The 18,803-nt window shown below is 35.8% G+C and overlaps 2 protein-coding genes across 2 annotated transcripts in view; one reads left to right on the top strand and one right to left on the bottom strand.

Moving 5' to 3' along the window:
* Positions 1–1,372: 1,372 nt before the first annotated feature.
* CAPZA3 (capping actin protein of muscle Z-line subunit alpha 3) lies at positions 1,373–2,266 on the bottom strand. The gene has a single exon (XM_009648694.1). It carries the CDS (start codon positions 2,264–2,266, stop codon positions 1,373–1,375), a length of 894 nt encoding a protein of 297 aa, XP_009646989.1.
* Positions 2,267–2,603: 337 nt separating this feature from the next.
* Positions 2,604–18,803, top strand: part of PLCZ1 (phospholipase C zeta 1) — a 54,858-nt gene continuing 38,658 nt past the window's right edge. The window contains exons 1-4 of the mRNA XM_009648730.2: positions 2,604–2,617; positions 3,254–3,377; positions 6,895–7,129; positions 17,438–17,639. Of these exons, the coding sequence (XP_009647025.1) occupies positions 2,604–2,617; positions 3,254–3,377; positions 6,895–7,129; positions 17,438–17,639 (575 nt within the window). The remainder of the gene's footprint in view (positions 2,618–3,253; positions 3,378–6,894; positions 7,130–17,437; positions 17,640–18,803) is intronic.

Here is an 18,803-nt window from a genome sequence, read left to right as displayed (position 1 = left end):
ACTATTTATTTCAGTTTCATTCAAACATTGGCATCACTACAATCTCATCTTCTGCAATAAGGCTTTGTAAATTAGTATGCTTATAAATAAAAATTGAGCATATGACTTTGTCATCAACTGCATAGATAATGTAGAATGGTGGTTTTTATATTAGACACCTTTTTGTTATTGGTTTCTCCGGGTGATTAATTATCACGTCCATATAGAGAGAGAGTGAGAAACCTCCCAAATCAGGTGCGAATACATACAGGTGCAAAATCTTCATTTTGCATCAGAAGAGTAATCTGAAGATGGCATTTTCACACAATGTTCATCATTCGCAAAACAACAGCAATGCATAGTTCTTTACTACACTTTAAAACAAAGACAATGAAAGCAATAATGGCCAGTCTGAGCACTGAAACTATAAAGCTGCTGATCAGTACAAAAGGGCATGTTCAACACATGTGACAACATAATCATCACCAACAATGAAGAACAAAAGCAAAATGTTATGCTTACATTAAAAACATCTAATATTTATAAGAATAATGCTTAAATGTTCTCATCAATATTTTTAGGAAGTTTAGCGTTTACATTACTGCTTGAAATTAAACTTTGTTTCTAATAAAACTTATTAAAAGGTATGTTCACAGAAAACAGCAAGTGTGGTAGACATTTTATTTAGTGTAATAAACATGTTAGCAAAACATCACTGTGACAGTTTGAAAGTAAAACAGTCACCTACAGTTCTTTGGCATTTGTACTAAACACTGGGAGAAGGGAAACAACATTGCTTTATTCGAAATGCTGCAACACCCAGCATATATCCCTGGTCAGTCCTGAAATATCTTCTGCACTAGATATAAGAAATTTATTCCTCCTGTGTACTGATCTCCCTTTGTTCATGTGACTCTGTTAGGGATGTCTCTTGTGCATACAGAGAGGTATGCACAAGCAAAGCCTAAAGGCTGAATTTCCTGGGTTTCAGTATCGATGAAAAAATCTAGAAATAATCCCTCAGTATTTTTGCTAACCTACCTTACCAATTCCCTTATAACCAATGCTACATATAGTATGGAGTTAGATAAGTAAATATAATATTGGGTAAAATTATGAAGGAAAGTAAGAGTCTACTTGCTGGGTCACCTGTAGCACTGTACTGTCTTTGACAGTGACCATTACTACTAGTACCTCTAGAAGCAGTTGAAAAGTACATGAAGAAAATAAAAAAACACAGCAAATTATTTTCAGTCACTACAGACCTGAATTATTTTCAAAGTGGTGATTGACTGATGACAGTTTCTGCACTCTCCAGAGTAATCCAGAAATAAATCAAATAAACACCCCTGTTTTGTCGTTTTCTTCCTTCTTTTTTATTAAGGCCATCATATCAAATAGTGTGTTTCAGTAAATACAGAGGCATTTCTGTATTGGAGACATCGGTGTTCAGTTGCTCACCATTCAATAGTTTATTCCAGTTAATAAAAGTGCGAGTAACAGGGAGTTTCCTCCGCAGATTTTTTCCCCATATATCCTCTGACAAAGCCTGAATGTTTTCCAGAATGGCAGTATGAAACTTGGTGTCCTCAGCTTTCAAAAACTTTACAAAATCTGTAGTAAACTGACTTTGGTCTATCACATTTAGAGTCTCACTCACAGACTTGCTGACAGTCACATGGAGGTTGGCATCTCTGAAGTAGTGTATCTGGAGGAGCAAGATCCCTGTGACCTGAGTGGTAAATGGAGTCAGGGCAAAAGTCCAGTCTGACTTCCACAGGCAATTCCGGTGATTTGAAGGCTGGTACTGGTGGGCCTCAATGCAGGCCACAAAGATGTGCCTCTTCCCCAGGCTTCTTTTGAACACACAGCAGTTCCCTGCAGGGAAGTGGCAGCTCACGTAGGCCTTCAAGCCCCTGTGGAGGGCCTCTCGCCACAGCTCCCCCTCATCGAGCATCACACCGTGCAGCTGGGGTTTCCTGGTTACCCCACGCAGGTGGTCAAACTCGAAAGAAAATTTGTCCTGAGGGTCAAAGAAGCGGTTTCCCCCTAAGTCGTTGTAGTGGGTCAGTAGCACAGTGTGCCCGTTTATTTGGACGGGGGTGAAGTTGTTCTTGTTGAGACAGGCCCCCACATGGGCAGCCTCCTGCCTCACCAGCTTGTCATCTTGGACCAGAGCGGAGAGATCTTGGACAACCTGGCCGAACTCCCCAGGAGGGGACTGGCGCAGCAGGTTGCAAATGAGAGACACCTTCTCCGGCTCGTGCAGCTCCTGCCTTGCGTACATGCTGGGGGTGAGAGCTACCCCAGGGGCGGGAGACTGCAGGCAAGGGGAAGGGATGTGGGCCGCTTCGTGGTAGGGGGAAGAGGCACAAGATGGCGGCAGGGGGGTGTGGTGGCCTGCGCTGGTGGCCTGCGGTTTGTGACCTCACAGTGGCACCCACGGTGGGGAGTCAAGCGTGGGGGCTGTGCCGAGCGGGCACTGGGCGTCCCAGCAGGGGCATGGGGGTGAGAGGTTAGGGAAAGGGGCCTGCTGGGAACTGGAGCAAGCTGAGGTGATGTCCTGCCGAACGCTGCCAATGCCACCACAGTGACGAGACTGGAGCAGGTGATGCAGAGCCGCCATGGAAGAGAACAGATATCCTCCTCCTCCTGCTCTGCCTCCTCCTTCTTTTGCTGCTTTACCTCCTCCCTGTCTTCTCTCCCTGCCCTGCGACCACTGCTGTCGTGTGACCTCCCCCTGCGTGCCCCATTCCCTCCAGGTTCCACCCATGGGACCCCCCAGCTGGGTGGCAGGGGAGTGCCTGGGGCAGCCAGCCCAGTTAGGTCTGGCCTGGTCTGGTTGGGGCTGGTCGGGGCTGGTTGTGTGGGCGCAGTGCTGGGTTGCTCGTTGCTGCTTGTTGTTGGCACTCCTCTTCCCACAATTCCCGACAGCTGCTGAATCCCCTCCGCCTCCCCACATTTCCCTCCTCTCGCTGCGCCCCTTTCTTCACCCTGACCACCCCTTGTTTTCCTTCACCGCCCTGCCATTCTCTTTCTCTGGCCCTTTTTGTCACCTTTGCCCTCAGAGTCTCTAGGCAGAGAGCAAAAATGTCTTCCTGCATGCCTCAGAGCCTGCTGCTTTATTGGAAAGCAGAAGACAAGGATGTTCTAGAGTATGAGAAAAGCAAAGTGCAAGCGTTTTAGGTTTAAAAAAATTAAACTTCTTCCCCTCCTCCCCCTATTAAAAGGCAATGACACAGGCCAGAAGTTTCCTTAACTTGATCTCTCATACGTGGTTTTTGTCCATCATTCAAAATGAGTTCAGGACTGGGAAGATTGATTTAGACAGCACAATGGAGCTGCTTGAAAAACTGCAAATGCCTTTTGGTTTTGCACATGTAAAACATGTTTTCAAGGTGAGGAATATGTAGATTAAGCAATTAAATACGTTTAGAAGTCCAGTTACATAAGTCCCTTACAGTTGCTGACTTTTGAAAATTAGTGTTTGAGAAGTGAATTTCATGCTAATAGGATGTGCTAAATCAGCAAATAATTTGCCTTGTTCAGGTCTTTTGTTTCTCTGTAAGATAGATAACTGGGCGGTTGCATTACCATCATCTCTTTGCCAAACCAAAATAGTGTGGGGTGATGGAAAATATGTAGGTCTTGCTTCCCAACTATTTTGAAACAAGGCCTAACTTGAGAAAAACTAAAATAGTCAGATTTAATCCCATCCAGTTGCTTCTGTGATCAAGCTAACAAACCCAGACATGCCTGTCTGATGCTGGGCAGAGCCATTAGAGTGCCTTCCTAAAAATCACTTTGCCAGGAGGACAATATGGTGTTGTCTGATCTGCTCAGGCTTCAGGTCAACATAGATCCAGCACACTTGTTAATTCAATTTTCCACTATACTTCTTTGAAGTATTTAAGAGGTGTGCCCAAAAGGATGGGAATTGCACTCTAACCCCTGTGGAAGGCTGTGGCCTTGAGATATGGCAACATTTAAAGAGATTTGTATGATGCTTACATGATACAGCTAAAAATTGGACATACTAATGAGTTAATTTAATATTGGTAAGCATCAAGTGGATGAAGTCCCAGTGAGCAAATACTGCAAAATAGAGCACCTTTGGACATATTGGAATTTCATGTTCTTCAGGTCCCTCTAGTAATTACTCAAAAGATGTATGATTTTTCCTTTTAGCTCATTTTTTTACCAAAAATAGCTTTTTGGTAAAACTGTTTTCCTATGGGAATGAAGCCAAGTAGCTAGATATATATATGTGATTTCTTTGAGAATTTTGTAACCAGCTGGCTGATTCTGTCCAGATTTGACAGAGGAGAACTAAGTATGGCAAGTCAGAAACTTTTAGGTCACATCATGCTGGCAGGCAGGCAGGCAGAGGGAAGGCATTCGGATTTCCTCACTCTATCTTGTTCCTTTCTCATTGTTCTCTGCCTTGTTGAGCCAAGGTAAAACCAGCAGCAGGAACTCAACCCTGGCTAAAGAGGCTGCCCGTGGTTTTTGAACTTGCACTACACTGAGAGAATTGCCAACCTTGAGAGTCTCATGAGAACTTGAAACTGTTTCTCATTGTTTCCTATATTTTCCACCTACTTTTATTTCTGGCAGAAATTTGAAAGAGATGATCAGTTGTGGGTAGAGAAGAGAGTAATTATTTGAGGAAGTGACCTGCATAGAACAAGTCTGATCTAGCTATATTTAACAATATAATATACTCACCAGTGTGATCTAGTTATTTGTAGCTGGACTGTTAGGTGTTCTTTGCTATTTGAGAGAGATTTGAGCCTTTTCAATAGTTTTGGGGCTCAAATTTTTCATCAGTATAATTTTACATAAAAATGCAATGCAGTCTGGAAGGAAATCTTACTGACATCATTGTCAGTAACTATACGTCAATAGTTATCAATGGTTACACGTGACAAAAACAGTGTTATAGAAAACAGTTTTTAAAGAATAATCTGCTTTTTTGTTGCCTATTCTCTTTGAATTTATTTTACTGTAATGCCTCTTTGAATAATATCAGAATTATCAACATTAAGATTTTTTAAGGAACAATACATTTTCATATATTTCCTCTCAAGACTAAGTCTTTGTCAAGATACTTCTTTTTCTGAATAGCAAAGATTTGATGTGCATTAATAAAAATAGGAATAAAAAAAAATCTACCAACAAAAATTTTATAACATTCTTTTTTTTTATATTGACATGATTTTCAAAACTTTAATTTGAAAAGCTTTCCTGTGTAGATTATTGCCTGTAATTCATCACAAAGTAACTGAGATAGATAGAAAAATTAATTTTTTTGCTAGCTTCACTTTGTGCCAATATCTAAGTTAATATCTCCCAAGTCCTGATAGATTGTTTAATTCCAGAATAAATTGGTATTTTCTTTTTCTATTTAACAGTTATGAGAAAATTTGCAGTTTTCTTAAAGATGTTAAAAATTAGATTGAAGGTATCAACCTTAGATGTGGGATTTCTCAAGCAGTAATGAAATGCATATTTGTATTGGATTATTTTCTTGCTAGTGATTTTTGTTAAAATGATCATTACAGTTCTCTTTCACAAACTCAAAGCAAATAGTTAGGTACTGATTTATAAAATTTTGAGCTAGAACTCATTAAATTTACTTTTGTACGTGTTTTCATTATTCAATGTATTTTTACTTTTATTGTACTTTTTCAGACATCTCTTAGTAGGAAATGTATTGCATAAGAAGAAGCTGATAATGTATCTTTAAGCTTTTAGTTTTTATGGTGTCTTTTCAAAACTAATCTGCTTTAGTAGTAATCAAAAGTATTTATCAAAGAGCAATCAAATTTCAAGTGAGCCATTTTATGGACACTTTTGGGGAAGCTCTAATAACAGCAGGTGTCATGTTATTAGATGCTGAAATTTAGCCTCTTTGGTAGTCTCAGTTTAAGGAGCCAACAATTATGAATTTTGCTCAGCTTGCAGTGATAATCAATTGCCATTTACTTATGATTTTTGTGAGTAATTTTGTCATTAAATTACCAAAGTTTCTCTTAATTTGGCAACTTTTAAGAATATTATAAGCTAAACTGTTAGAAACATCTATGTAGAAACTTTCGTGTAGAAACTTCTGTAGGATAAATATAATTGTTAAGCCTGAGAAAAATGTAAGTGGCAGAAATAGCAAAAAAGTATTATTCTACTCAAATTCTTTTGCCCTTTTGATTTTCCTAGTGGTTTTTATAATGAAACACTGAAATTAATTAGTGTGCTAACATTTTGTAAGGTCTATGAAAACAAGCTTACAGTTTAAGAATTCTGAAAGTGTGAATAATTAATCTGAGTTAAACATTCTGGCTTGTTAAGAATAGAACACAATGTCATAGGTTATTATATAGTGTCTTGTTTCCAAACTTTAACAGTGTTTCTTATTTGATGTATTGAAAGTCTTGGATCTGATAATAATTTGGTCATCCTTATTTCATTTTTTAGATTACTGTTTGCTGTATGTTGTATGTAAATTTAACTGACAGTATTTACAATATGGATTAAAGTGTTCTTGGAGAGGTATTATACTAAAAGTATTTTCCGCTTGATAATTTTTATGCTGCAGATTTATTTTACTGCATATCATTTTAGAAATTTTATATAATATGTTCTAATATTGCTTATGCATTATATAGAAATTTATTGTAATTACTTAGATGCTAATTACATCATATGGTACATTTTAATTTTCATAAAATATTTTTAACACACAAAATCAAAGGTAAAAGTTGCATATAGAAGTAGAATAATATAATGCATTGCAGTCACAGTTGCTTGAGGTTTTCTCTATCATTCTTGCTCTTATAATAATTTATAACAGTGTTTTGTGTGTATCTTTGTATCATTGCATATCTTTGTATTGACTGTTTTGATTTTTTATTTCAGAAAACAGTTGACAAACGGAAGGAACATACAATTAACATAGAAGACTTCAGGGCAATTTATCGTACTATTGTACACAGACCTGAATTTCATGAACTTTTCCGTCGTTACTCTTCAAACTGCAAAATTCTAGCTGACACCGAGCTCATTGAATTTCTCAGAAAAGAACAATATGAAACTGAAGCTTGTGAAACAACTGCCTTAGAAATTATTTTGAAGTATGAACCCATTGAAGAAGGTATGCATAGTTTAAGTGTTTGATTTCTAGCTCTTATTTATTGCGGTTCTGTCAGTGGCTGTGTTTATATTTTTGAATACTCATCTGACTATTCAAATTGAACATTTTAAGAAAATTAATGTAAGCAATTACAATTATGTATGTTGTATAATATCTTTTGTAAGCACTTGTTTAAAATGTTGATTTTTTAAAATTCAGATCTTTAAACATTGTTAATGTAATAATACAAGAAACCATTAATGGAGCACAATAAATTTACACAGCATATTGCTCAGTGATGGCATATTACATTACTTACCATATCTATCATTCTTACTTCTTGTTCCAACAGACTGGTCCAAAACCTACTTGTAGATTGCTTCAAACAAAATATAATTTTCATACAGTAGATGCGCTAATATAAACTGCACTAAATCTTTTTAATGTCCACTGAAACATGTAAATTGCTATTATTAGGAAGCCAGACTGAATTTTTTTGTTTAGCTAAGTGCTCAAAAATAATTTTTCTTAATTAATTAGAGGAATATAAAATTTGGATTACAAAGATTAAAAAAAAATAGAAGTTATGCTTTTTTAGCAACTGATCTGTTCAGCACACGATATTTCTCTTAGAGGATATCAACCAAAGCAATTAAATTTTAATTTTCAGTATTAAAATCTGAGGACAGAGGACAGCATTTCTGAAAGCTAGAAAATGTCAGAATTACGTAATTTAGTTTGGTTTAACTAATCAGGATTTTGACCCACAGTCACAATAAAGTGACCCATTGCATTTCAGGACATATTTTACAACCAAGATTGTTCTAATCCTGCTTCGGGGTCATGTTAATTGTTACAGCATTGTTGATATAGTAGAGTTTATTCTTAAAGTTTATCTTACAAATTGAAGGAATATGTGCTACGAGAGTTTGATATACTACTTCCATTTTGTACTATTTAGACCTACATTTGTTATAATAGAATGCTTTCTATGAATCATACTTTTTGCACTTGGTATTCTATATTTGTGTATCATATGGCAGAAATTTTAAATGTATAAGTAATTTAATACAGATTAATAACAATTAATAACACAGGGGAAAACAACTTCTAAGGATGTAACTACTGAGAAGGTTATATCTTTTTTTTTTTACTGAAAAAGACTGAAACCTTAGACAATTACTCTGGTTTGCACTCAGTTGGATATGATAGTTGTTCTCTGATCAGCTTCTAAGGGTAGGTCTCTAAACACAGACTTCTACTATCATAGAATCATGGAATTGTTCAGATGGAAGGGGCCCTCAGGAGGGCAGCTACTCCAGTCTTCTGCTCAAAGCAAGGTTAACACTGAATTCAGAATAGGTTTCTAAGGGCTTTTTTTCAGTCAAACTTGAAAACCCCTAAGGACAAAGGTCCACAGCCTCCTTCATGTGCCCAGAAATGGCTTCCAAGGGTTCTTGCACCATGATTTTCCCAGGGATCAAAGTGAGGGTGGACAACCTGTAGTTCCCTGAATTGAATCATAGAATCATAGAATGCTTTGGAAGGTTTGGTTTGGAAGGGACCTTTAAAGGTCATCTAGTCCAACTCCCCTGCAATGATCAGGGACATCTTCAACTAGATCAGGTTGCTCAGAACCCCATCCAACCTGGCCTTGAATGTTTCCAGGGATGGGGCATCTACCACCTCTCTGGGCAACCTCTTCCAGTGTTTCACCACCCTCATTGTAAAGAATTTCTTCTTTATATCTAGTCTGAATCTACCCTGTTTTAGTTTAAAGCCATTATCTCTTGTCCTATTGCAACAGACCTTGCTAAAATGTTTGCCCCCATCTTTCTTATAAGCCCCCTTTAAGTACTGAAAGGCCGCAATAAGATCTCCCTGGAGCCTTCTCTTCTCCAGGTTGAACAACTCCAACTCTCTCAGCCTGTCCTCACAGGACAGGTGTTCCAGCCCTCTAATCATGTTTGTGACCCTCCTCTGGACCCGCTCCAACAGGTCCGTGTCTTTCTGGTGCTGAGGACTCCAGCGCTGGATGCAGTACTTCAGGTGGGGTTGCACCAGAGTGGAGTAGAGTGGCAGAATCACCTCCCTTGACCTGCTGGCCCCGCTGCTTTATATGCAGTCAGGATACAGTTGGCCTTCTGGGCTGTGAGCACAGAAAGTCCTTGCCCTTTTCAGAAATTAGTGCAACATTTGTTCTTCTCCAGTCATGAGGGCCTCCCTTGATCTCTATGGCCTTTCAAAGGTGATAAAGAATGGCTTTGCAGTGATATCAGCCAACAGTCTTAACGCTGTCAAATGCACCTCATTTGGTCCCATGGACTCCCATGGACCTTTATGTGTTGAGTTCTCTCCAGTAAGCTATTTTATCTTAACCTGTATCTGCTGGCAATTTCTTTTCTCCTTGAACCCTTGTCTGTAAGCACAAAGCCTATACCTTGTTGATGAAGACTGACAAAAAGACAGCACTGAGTACTTTAGCATTATCTGTGTTTGCCTTCACTAAACCACCTGACCTATTCAACAGCAGGCCCACTTACTCCCTTTTAAAAACAGCCAACACAGCTGTAAAAGTGCTCCATGTTGCCACTGATGTCCCTTGCCAGTTTCAGTTCTGGCTGAGTTTTGGCTTTCCAAACACCATTTCATCATGCCTGAACAGTGTTTCTATATTCCTCCCCTGCAGCCTGCCCGTACTTTGACTAGCTGTTTTATAATTTCTTTTTTATATTATTTCACTTTTACTCTTAGTGAATCCATGACATTGTTCTTGTTGCAGTAGAAGGAAGCTGTCTAAGCAGCTAGCACTTGTAATTCAGCCTGGAATCTGGAACTCAAGCTGGATTCTTCCAGATTTCAGTAATACTTTGCAGACAAAATATTTTTCTAATGAATGAGTTCCTTCTATTGAGTCAGGCATACTTGTAGAACTCATAATTTCTAATTTGCTTAGCTACCATGGAAGGATGTGTGAGTGGTTGCCATTTTTTTTTAAAGAAAAGCTCCAGTTATATTTTAATGAGTGTTTAAAGTAATTAAAATAATAATATTCTGAAACCATTATGCAAAAACATCATATATTTATTACTTTAAAATCCTTGTCTTTTTACAAATTTATAATTTTTTTCTTTCTGTGTTTTAATTTCTTTATTTCAAAGTGCTCTCCTTTATGTGCTCTCTTTGCTGTCATTTTATCTTTTTCCCTTGTCCTTCTATATATTCTGTACTTCAACTTGCTGTTGATCATTACAAACAATTTTTAACTTTATTTTTCTTAGGGTTCTTTTCTGTCATTTTGCTTGTCTACTGATTATACTGTCTTCTCTCAATTGCATCATTTAGTGAAAATGCACGCACACACACCCAAACCCGAAGACTTATATGTACCCTCGACTTAATTGCAGAAGCACTGTGTAAGATCTTCATAGGTGCCAGATCACCCTTTCTGAATCATGAGAACTCTGAGATGAGTGGAGCTTTGTTAAATCTGTAATATGCCTATTCTTCAGCAATTGAAGGCTGCTTCAAGTTGTGTAACATTTCCGCTGAGCTTCTCTGAACATAACATGATGCAAAATTTGCCACTAAGCTCAGAAAAGGAAATCAGGAAACTGCATTTTATTGCAATCTGTTACTTTGTTCAGTGGAAGATGAATCTCAGATGTTTACCTTTGTTAGTTTCCTTTGGTTCCCAGTCTTTGATAATGGATGGAATCAATAACTGGTTAAGAAAAATAAACCCAAGAAGAAGAAAATCTTCCTTTTGGGATATAAACCTGGAATATCTATGCTGATCATTTCCACTGTGGCTGAAAGAAGAAACTGGATCACTTTCAACAAGAAACAGAAGACATTTGATGTTTTATTAAGAGTCACTCGCTGTCCAATAATAGCTAAAACCCTTTGATTCCTTCTGTCATTACTTTCTGAGTTTGCCTTTTAAATGCGAACATACTATATTTACTATATTCTACTATTTCTGAGAACTAATGTCCTTACTAATTAATTATATAATAAGTTATCAGTTTAAAAGATTCCTTTTGTTTTGAGTTATCTATTTTGATGGGAAAGTTAATAGCTATAAAGTGGTTAAACAATGAAGAATCTTTAGTCAGAAACCCCATTGTAAATATAAACAGAAGTTTCTATAGTTTTAATTTAATGTCTTGTTTAAGTTTCAGATGTTGAGCCAAATTCTTCTTGTTTCTTCATCTGTGATAAAATTATTTTTCTTCTAATTAGAGATAATCATACTAAATGAAATAATAGCTGTATTGTTCACGCTCCTTTGAGTGAACTAATACTCCCACTCAAACATGTTTATTGGAAAGTTTCAGATATGATTGAGATGATGGTGCTGTGATAGACCATTTTGTGTAACTGTCATTCTGAATTTGGTATAGAATATTCTTCATCGGGATGATCTGCCATCCTTGTCCTGTGTATTGCAGAAAGGGAAAAGGGCAGATTTTGACACTTGACTGACTGGTTTGCTAATAGTAACAACCATTATCTGATAAACTTGATAGCACTAGTATGTCAAGATTAAGATGAAAACAGTGACTAGATTTTATATACAAAGTTGATAAGTCTGTCTATAACATTTAGTGCATCCCTAGCATTTGTGTACAGAGAGAGACTTTTCAATGCTATTGAGCCAGATAACCTTGAATTAACTCTCTGAGGGTGCTGTAGTTAGTTTAGGAACAGTATGGAATACATTACTCTTCCATTTTGATAGTAAAATTTAATTTTTTAACAGCAAAATTTTTAACTGCATTAGCAATTTTGTGTGTGTGTGTGCTAAAGGTTGCTTTTTTGGCTTGAGGGAACTCTTTTATGGACTTTATCATAAAAGTGGAGAACATGTGATTCACACCTGAGAGTTTTATCATACAAACATCCAAATGTCAGTTTTGTTTTACACAAACATTTGATTATCTCTCCATTTTATTGCTAATTTTGAATAGATATCTTGAGTCATTAAATGAAATTCAGAAAGACATTTTATGTCAAACGAATGCACTTTTTTTTTTAAAACCTTGATATATGTGTCTTTTTTTAAAAAAAAAAAAATTCTCATTCAGTATTTGCATAGACAGGATTAGAGGCGCAGTGAGGATAAGAAGGTGCATCTCACTGTTATTTGCAGTGTAGTGCCATTGAAAGACTCTGCTCTTGTCTGTATTTTCCTGCTAGGCAGTACAAAACCAGGTCAAAAATAGAATCCTCTCTTGAAAAACTTGCTTACTTTGTAAATAACAATATAAGCTTGGTGCATCTGTCAGACAAAGAATTTGAGTAATCCAGAATGTATTTGTGAATAAAAAAAAATCTTCAGTTTATTCCTAGGGTGTACATTATTTTGAACTTGCTTTTGTATGTGCATGTGTGTGTGGCAGAGAGCAAGAGGGAGAGCATTTGCAGGAGACAACTTTTGATAACATTGGCCAACATAAACTAAGTTTAACAGAGTAGTGACCTCACTCAAATTCTTACAGATTTCATAAAAAATCATGTGAAATAAGAAAGATGACTAAAAATCTCAACTAAGACAATGGCTGAAGCTGTATTGTAGTGATCTCAGAGAGGAAAAGAGTGTGTAGATATTCAGTTTTAGGAAAAGCTTTCACCAGAAGATGACAATCGATTATGAGATACAAGACATTAGAAAGCTAAACTGCAGCTCAGACAGCTACTTTATCCCATTGTCCACCAGAATTAGTTATAAGTGTGGGTCAAGTGGATAATAGACTCCCTAGAATGTAAACTCAGAGTAGAAAAGGAGTAACTGTATTCTTACTTTAGCCAAGGAAACATTTCTGTCTTTCCAGTTCACTTAGAATATGTATTTTAGTCTGACATTACGTAGCCAAATTTCATAGTTTGAAATCCCATCTGATAATGTTTCTGCCTTGAGGCTGTTATTTGATACTTTTAACAATTATTGAAAGCTTCCTTCTTCCAACATAGCAGAGTAACACCCTTGTCTCTGATTGCAAGTATTTCTCATGACTTCACCTGTAAAATTCCCAGCAGATATATTTGTACCCATTTCAATATCTCTGTTGGCCAATTAACATAAACATTTAATTTTTAATTTGGCTATCAGGAAACAAAGAACACAAGCATTTAAACACAGGAAAAACACCTTTCAAAGAAGTTCCAAGATACGAAAACAGAATGCAATAAACTCTAAAAAGCATAGGCATATAATGTAATCCAAGTCTTTCAAATACTCAGGTTATATCCATAATTCCTCTCTGATATGGCAGTCTTTGTATATATGGCAGAGCTGGAATTTACCTTAAGTGGAGAAATGAGGAACATTTTTTTTTTAAATTATGTTTGAAAAAAAAGAATATTATTGATAAATTGTATTCTAGTCTATCCAAAAGGGGAGGGCAAGAAAAAAGCATTGAACTTTGTAAACAACAAGAAGTTACAAGAAGAGGGAAAACTTTTCTTGCATTCTCTTTTTCTTTCTACACCAAATGGATATGTGTGCACAGTATTTCTGACAGATCCTAATGGGGAAAAAGACTGAGGTACCTCTAGGGAAGAAATGTGAGGTCTTGATGAAGTATCTTTTCACTGTGGAATAGTTATGGAGATGAATTCCATTTTCTTTTAATGTAGAAGCAGAAGATGTCTGTAAATGGTCAGAAAATATTATGACTGTGCTATTCCTCAGGACTTAAAAAGCACCCTTTTCCATTTGTAACCAGTTTTGGTATCTTCATCAGACAAAGATAAGAGCAAGTTCTGAAGAAACCCAGTAGGTTTTCTTCACTGGTAAGAGAATGGTAAACAAATAGTAGCAATAATAAAAAAATAAGTCTACCTTTATCTTAAATGCTGAGAACTAAAATATCTTCTACCAAACATCAGATCTCTGAAAATTTATTTTAACAGATGGTATGCCATTTATGTTCACGTGATGCTCTTTTGCATATCTCTATTCACAAAACTGTATACACTGCCAGAACTGTAAGTGCAAAGGGAATCTCTTCCCACTTACAGGTAGATCTTATAATTTTACAGAGTTGCTTGGAGTTTTGGTAGTTCTCCAGAAACACGATGATGACTTTAGTTCTGTGCAGTTCAAGGACAGCAACTACAAGTCCCTGAGTTTAAAAAAAAATTATAAACCAGTGTAATGCAAGGGCTTGTAATGAACTGTATAAAAATACAAATATTTTTAGTCCATTGATTAGAGACATGAGCTGAACATCTTACTGAAGTCAAAGAGCTTACACGTTGGCTAAAAAAGTAACATGAATTTACTTTATAATGTTTTAATTTTTAGGGGATTATGGTCATGAGCATATTTACCTAAACATAAGTTCTCTTCTTGAGAACACTAGTTATCTTTTATCAATGACAAGAGGAGCCAGAAATGTATCAAAAATAATTCAGGAAATAAAGAAAACCTCGGAAAATCAGTATTTTTCACTAATTTAAAAGATAAATATAAAAAAAAAATGGGGAAGAATTGTTAGTAAATAAAAAAAAGTCAGAAAAAAAGTTACTGTCCCAACTTGTAATTACACAGAAAAATATATAGAACATGAAAAATAAATTAATCAGAAATGAAAACCAGATATTATTGATGAAAGACATTTTCTTCAAAGGAATTAGGTCTACAATTCACATGATTAATTATAGATAAAGCATACAGGATTAATGTGTTCTGTTTTGAACTACATGTAAAAAAATTCAAAACATTTTTTAAAGACCCAGAAAGTAGAAACTTAATCCTATTGCTACAAGTATAAAACAATATAACACATGCATGTGGATAAATCAAAAATGTCAAGATACTAAATAAGATACAACTGTCAAGAGTCATCAGGGTAGCAATAAGTCCTTCTGGTTATGTTAGTTAAAATAAAGACCAAGGAAATTCTTGATCCGCTACCTAAGTACAATCACGCAGCCAATATTATTAATGAGACCAGAGTACGATCGTAGCCAAAAATATGGAAAAAACAGGGTAGGACATGCTTAAATGACTTAATAAGATCAGTGAAGACAGGTGGACAAATCCATAGGTCCTCAGAAAATTGGCTAATACAGGTTACCTTTGAAAACATGTGGAGAATGGATGATGAAATGAAAGACTGGGAAAGATCAAATGTGATATCTATTTTAGAAAGGGAACATCCAAGGAAATAGATACCAGTCAGTTACCAGAAAAAAAAAAAAGGAACAAATAGTGAATATGTAATCACCTCTAAGATGGTAAGGATGAGTAAGAGTTTGTCAGGACATTCCATGAAGAAATAGAATCCAGTTTTCTTCTATGAGAGAGTAACAGAAAAATCATACTTTTTAACACTGTCTTGCATTCTAAAAAGCAAGTTGAGCAAGCATGCAAAATAACTACATGGTACATAAGCAACTCATTAGAAAATTACTCTGAAAACTTATTCATCAATGACTTAGAATCAAAATGGAAGGCTACATCAATCTACACTTTAACTGAGCATTGTGTTGGGATCCAGATTTCAATTATGTCATTGATAAGATGGATGATGGCATAGAAATTAATTTTATTAAATTTAGATCTCATGCCAGAACTTCAAGTAAATATGGAACAAGATCGGAAGTTATCTTGGCAAATTGATGATATAGAAAAGAAGGATGCAGTTCAATAAGGAGAAGTACTACATTCCATTTAGGGCATCAAACATCAAGAAGGAAGTTCGCTAGATGGAAAGAGTTGTAGAAAAACAATGAAAATTATCAAAAGTCTAAGAAAACCTAACCTAAACAGAAAGATGTAGTGAATTGAATTTGTTTCTTCTGGAAAATAGTGGAATGAGGGGAAGTGTAATAGCGGTCTTCATATGTGTATGACTGAAAAAAAATGGGAGGAATAGTATGAAAAAGAACAAATATTTTGGACAGCAAGGAAGTTTTAGGATAAACATTATGGAAAAATTTCGGACAATAAGGTTACCTAGTTTTGGAATGGGAGCGCTAGGGTATCTGTGGATTCTTCATCAATGGAAGTCTTCAAGAGTAACTTTGACAGACTTCTGGTAGGAATAACATTTGTATGGTTAAGGACAACAGTGTATGTATGTATGATCTCTGGAGGGCTTTCATCCTTATTTTCTATTTCTGTTTAGCATTTTTAAGACATTTCAAAGCTTTCTAGTTCAAAAACCTGTATAATTTAGAAATAATTATTTTCTTTGTGTTACCATCAGAATGATTTTCATAAATCCTCATTTAGGTACAAAAATTTCACTCTGTACACATACTGAACATTGATGATTGCAACTTTAACCTGTAAATCATGATTCTTATAGCAGTATCAAGAATTAACAGGTCAGATAGGTGGTTTGGGTTTGGGGTTTTGGGGTTTTTTTTTAGTCATAAGTTTGTATAGAGTTTATTTTAAGTTTTGGTTATAAGTTTGTATACATTGACTTCTTTAAATTATCATTAACAGAAAGTGATCTTGGATTGGTTACTGCTCAATTATCACTAGCCAACTATGATGACAAAAATAAGGTTATTTTGCAGCGAGAACTGGGCAAAATCCCTAACTAATTCAAACTAGGTTATGTTTTGAAGCAAAGCTGACTTTGGAGATTGTATAATTTGCAAAATTATTACATTTGAAGCATGACATTGGAGCAGTGGTTGGCAGTATAATGGATCTGTTTGTCATTAAATCAGTTAAAAACAAAATAAATGGGATGACTATCACTGGTATGGAGGCAATTAGCACATTTTGTTATAGATGAAGTAATATAATAAGCCTGATCTGCAATTCATCTTTGTGGGCAGTCATTTATTTTGTTAAGATGCTATTTTTATTTCAAATACTTCTAATTTAAACATTATTTAATCACTATTTATTTGGAATTTTTCCACCACTGAGGAAGATATTTGATGCTAGGAATTGTAGTTCCCACAAGAGTATTATGTCAGTCTCCGACTGCCATTTTGGAGAATAATTCCTATTATTTCTACAAAGAAAAGAAGATTCTCTTTGTATATTGACTGGCATATTACTTACCAAAACTAAACAACAGCAAATATTTTCCTTTATATTTAATTAGGACTACTGCAAACTCATACTGGTATCCATAGAGGAATAAAAATGTGTCATAATTTTGAACCACAGCAATTTGTCTCCAGAATTGCACATATCTGATGTTTGTGTTTATATCACTTGTTATGAATTTTAAAATTGAAGGAAAGTGTTATGCTGTATAACCTTTAGCAATATTAAAAATTATGAAAATACACGGATATAGCCATCAGTTTAGCTTCACACCAGAAAATTTGCTTTCTTTTTTTGTTCAGTGAGGAAAAGAAGGCAGATGTCATTTGAAGGATTTATAAGGTACATGAGCTCAGAAGAGTGTTCGGTATTTAAAAACGATCACAGGACCGTCTACCAAGATATGAACCAACCATTATGTGACTATTTTATTTCATCTTCTCACAACACCTACTTGATTTCTGACCAACTAATAGGACCCAGTCATTTATGGGGATATACCAGGTATTTAGATACTGTTTTTTCGTATTTTAAACATTCCTTTGGTTTTTTTTAATGAATACTAAGTCACATATAATCCTGCTTGGAGATAATGAAAAGAATCATCACAGATACAAGAAGAAAATTTGAGAGTGGTATTTTATTTTGTGTGTATGCTTTCCAATATATTTGCCAAACCATCTGTTCATAGTCTGGAAACAATCTATTGTTTCACTTACACCTCAAAAAATCTACCTCACAGCAAATGAAATCTGTAGTATGCTGCACAGTATATAATTAAATCAGTTTTTAATCTCAACGTGCCACGCAAAATAAATAGCTCCCTGAAATAAATGTAAAATTCCTGGGCAAACTCTAATCTGAGCAATATACAGGACATAAGGGCATGGTACAGTGGGGTATGTCAAGGATATCTGTGATCAGCGTATGTTGCAGTGTATGTCAATTTAGAAGCAACAACAACAAAAGCAAGCACTACAGTAGCCAAGGAGAGAGAAGAAACTTTGTCTTTGAATGTGCAGCCTATGACTCCCAAGACGAGAAGGAAACCAGGATGCCTTATTGCTGAGACACATTTAGAATAAATGATCAGGGAGGGAGAAAATGGGTTAACAAATAAAGGCAATACAGAGGGGGACAGAAAGTATGAAGAATTTGGAAGACAGGTGTCCAGCAGTCCTATTACTTTGTACTGCTTTAGTAAAGTGAAAGCAGTTGGAATCATCATCACCCGAACTTTTTTGTTTTGGTTGTTCTCTGGATATTCTATAATGGCTTGCAATCATCAGAAACAGTAGTAAACTTATTTCTAACAGCATTTTAAATGGTATGGCATTGTTTAAAGTAATTGCAAAGAGGGTATAAAACCCCCTCTCTTCCTCTTTACCTACTAATTGCGTAAGAAAAATATAAAATGCTAAAATAAGCTAGAAGCATCCTTTAGATATTATTAGCGTGTAAAGGGCAGCATGTAAAAGACAGATTGGTAATTAGGTAAAATAGTTTACAAGAAACATTTAAATTAGTAACAAGCCAAATATTAGAAACCTAAGACCTTTAACAGTGCCGTTAACATACTAAAAATTAAAACAGAGTAAATTTAAGGCATCTGGGAAACTTTAGCATGCTCTCTTAGAAATAAGGTGGGGGGAGAACAACTGAATTGTG

This window comes from Egretta garzetta, unplaced genomic scaffold, assembly GCF_000687185.1.
Source record: "Egretta garzetta isolate BGI_Z169 unplaced genomic scaffold, ASM68718v1 scaffold81, whole genome shotgun sequence".
NCBI lineage: Eukaryota > Metazoa > Chordata > Aves > Pelecaniformes > Ardeidae > Egretta > Egretta garzetta.
This window is presented reverse-complemented; position numbering and strand designations above follow the sequence as displayed.

Coding starts and splice junctions, on each gene's coding strand:
- CAPZA3 (XM_009648694.1), bottom strand. CDS start 2,266: ATGTACGCAAGGCAGGAGCTGCACGAGCCGGAGAAGGTGTCTCTCATT.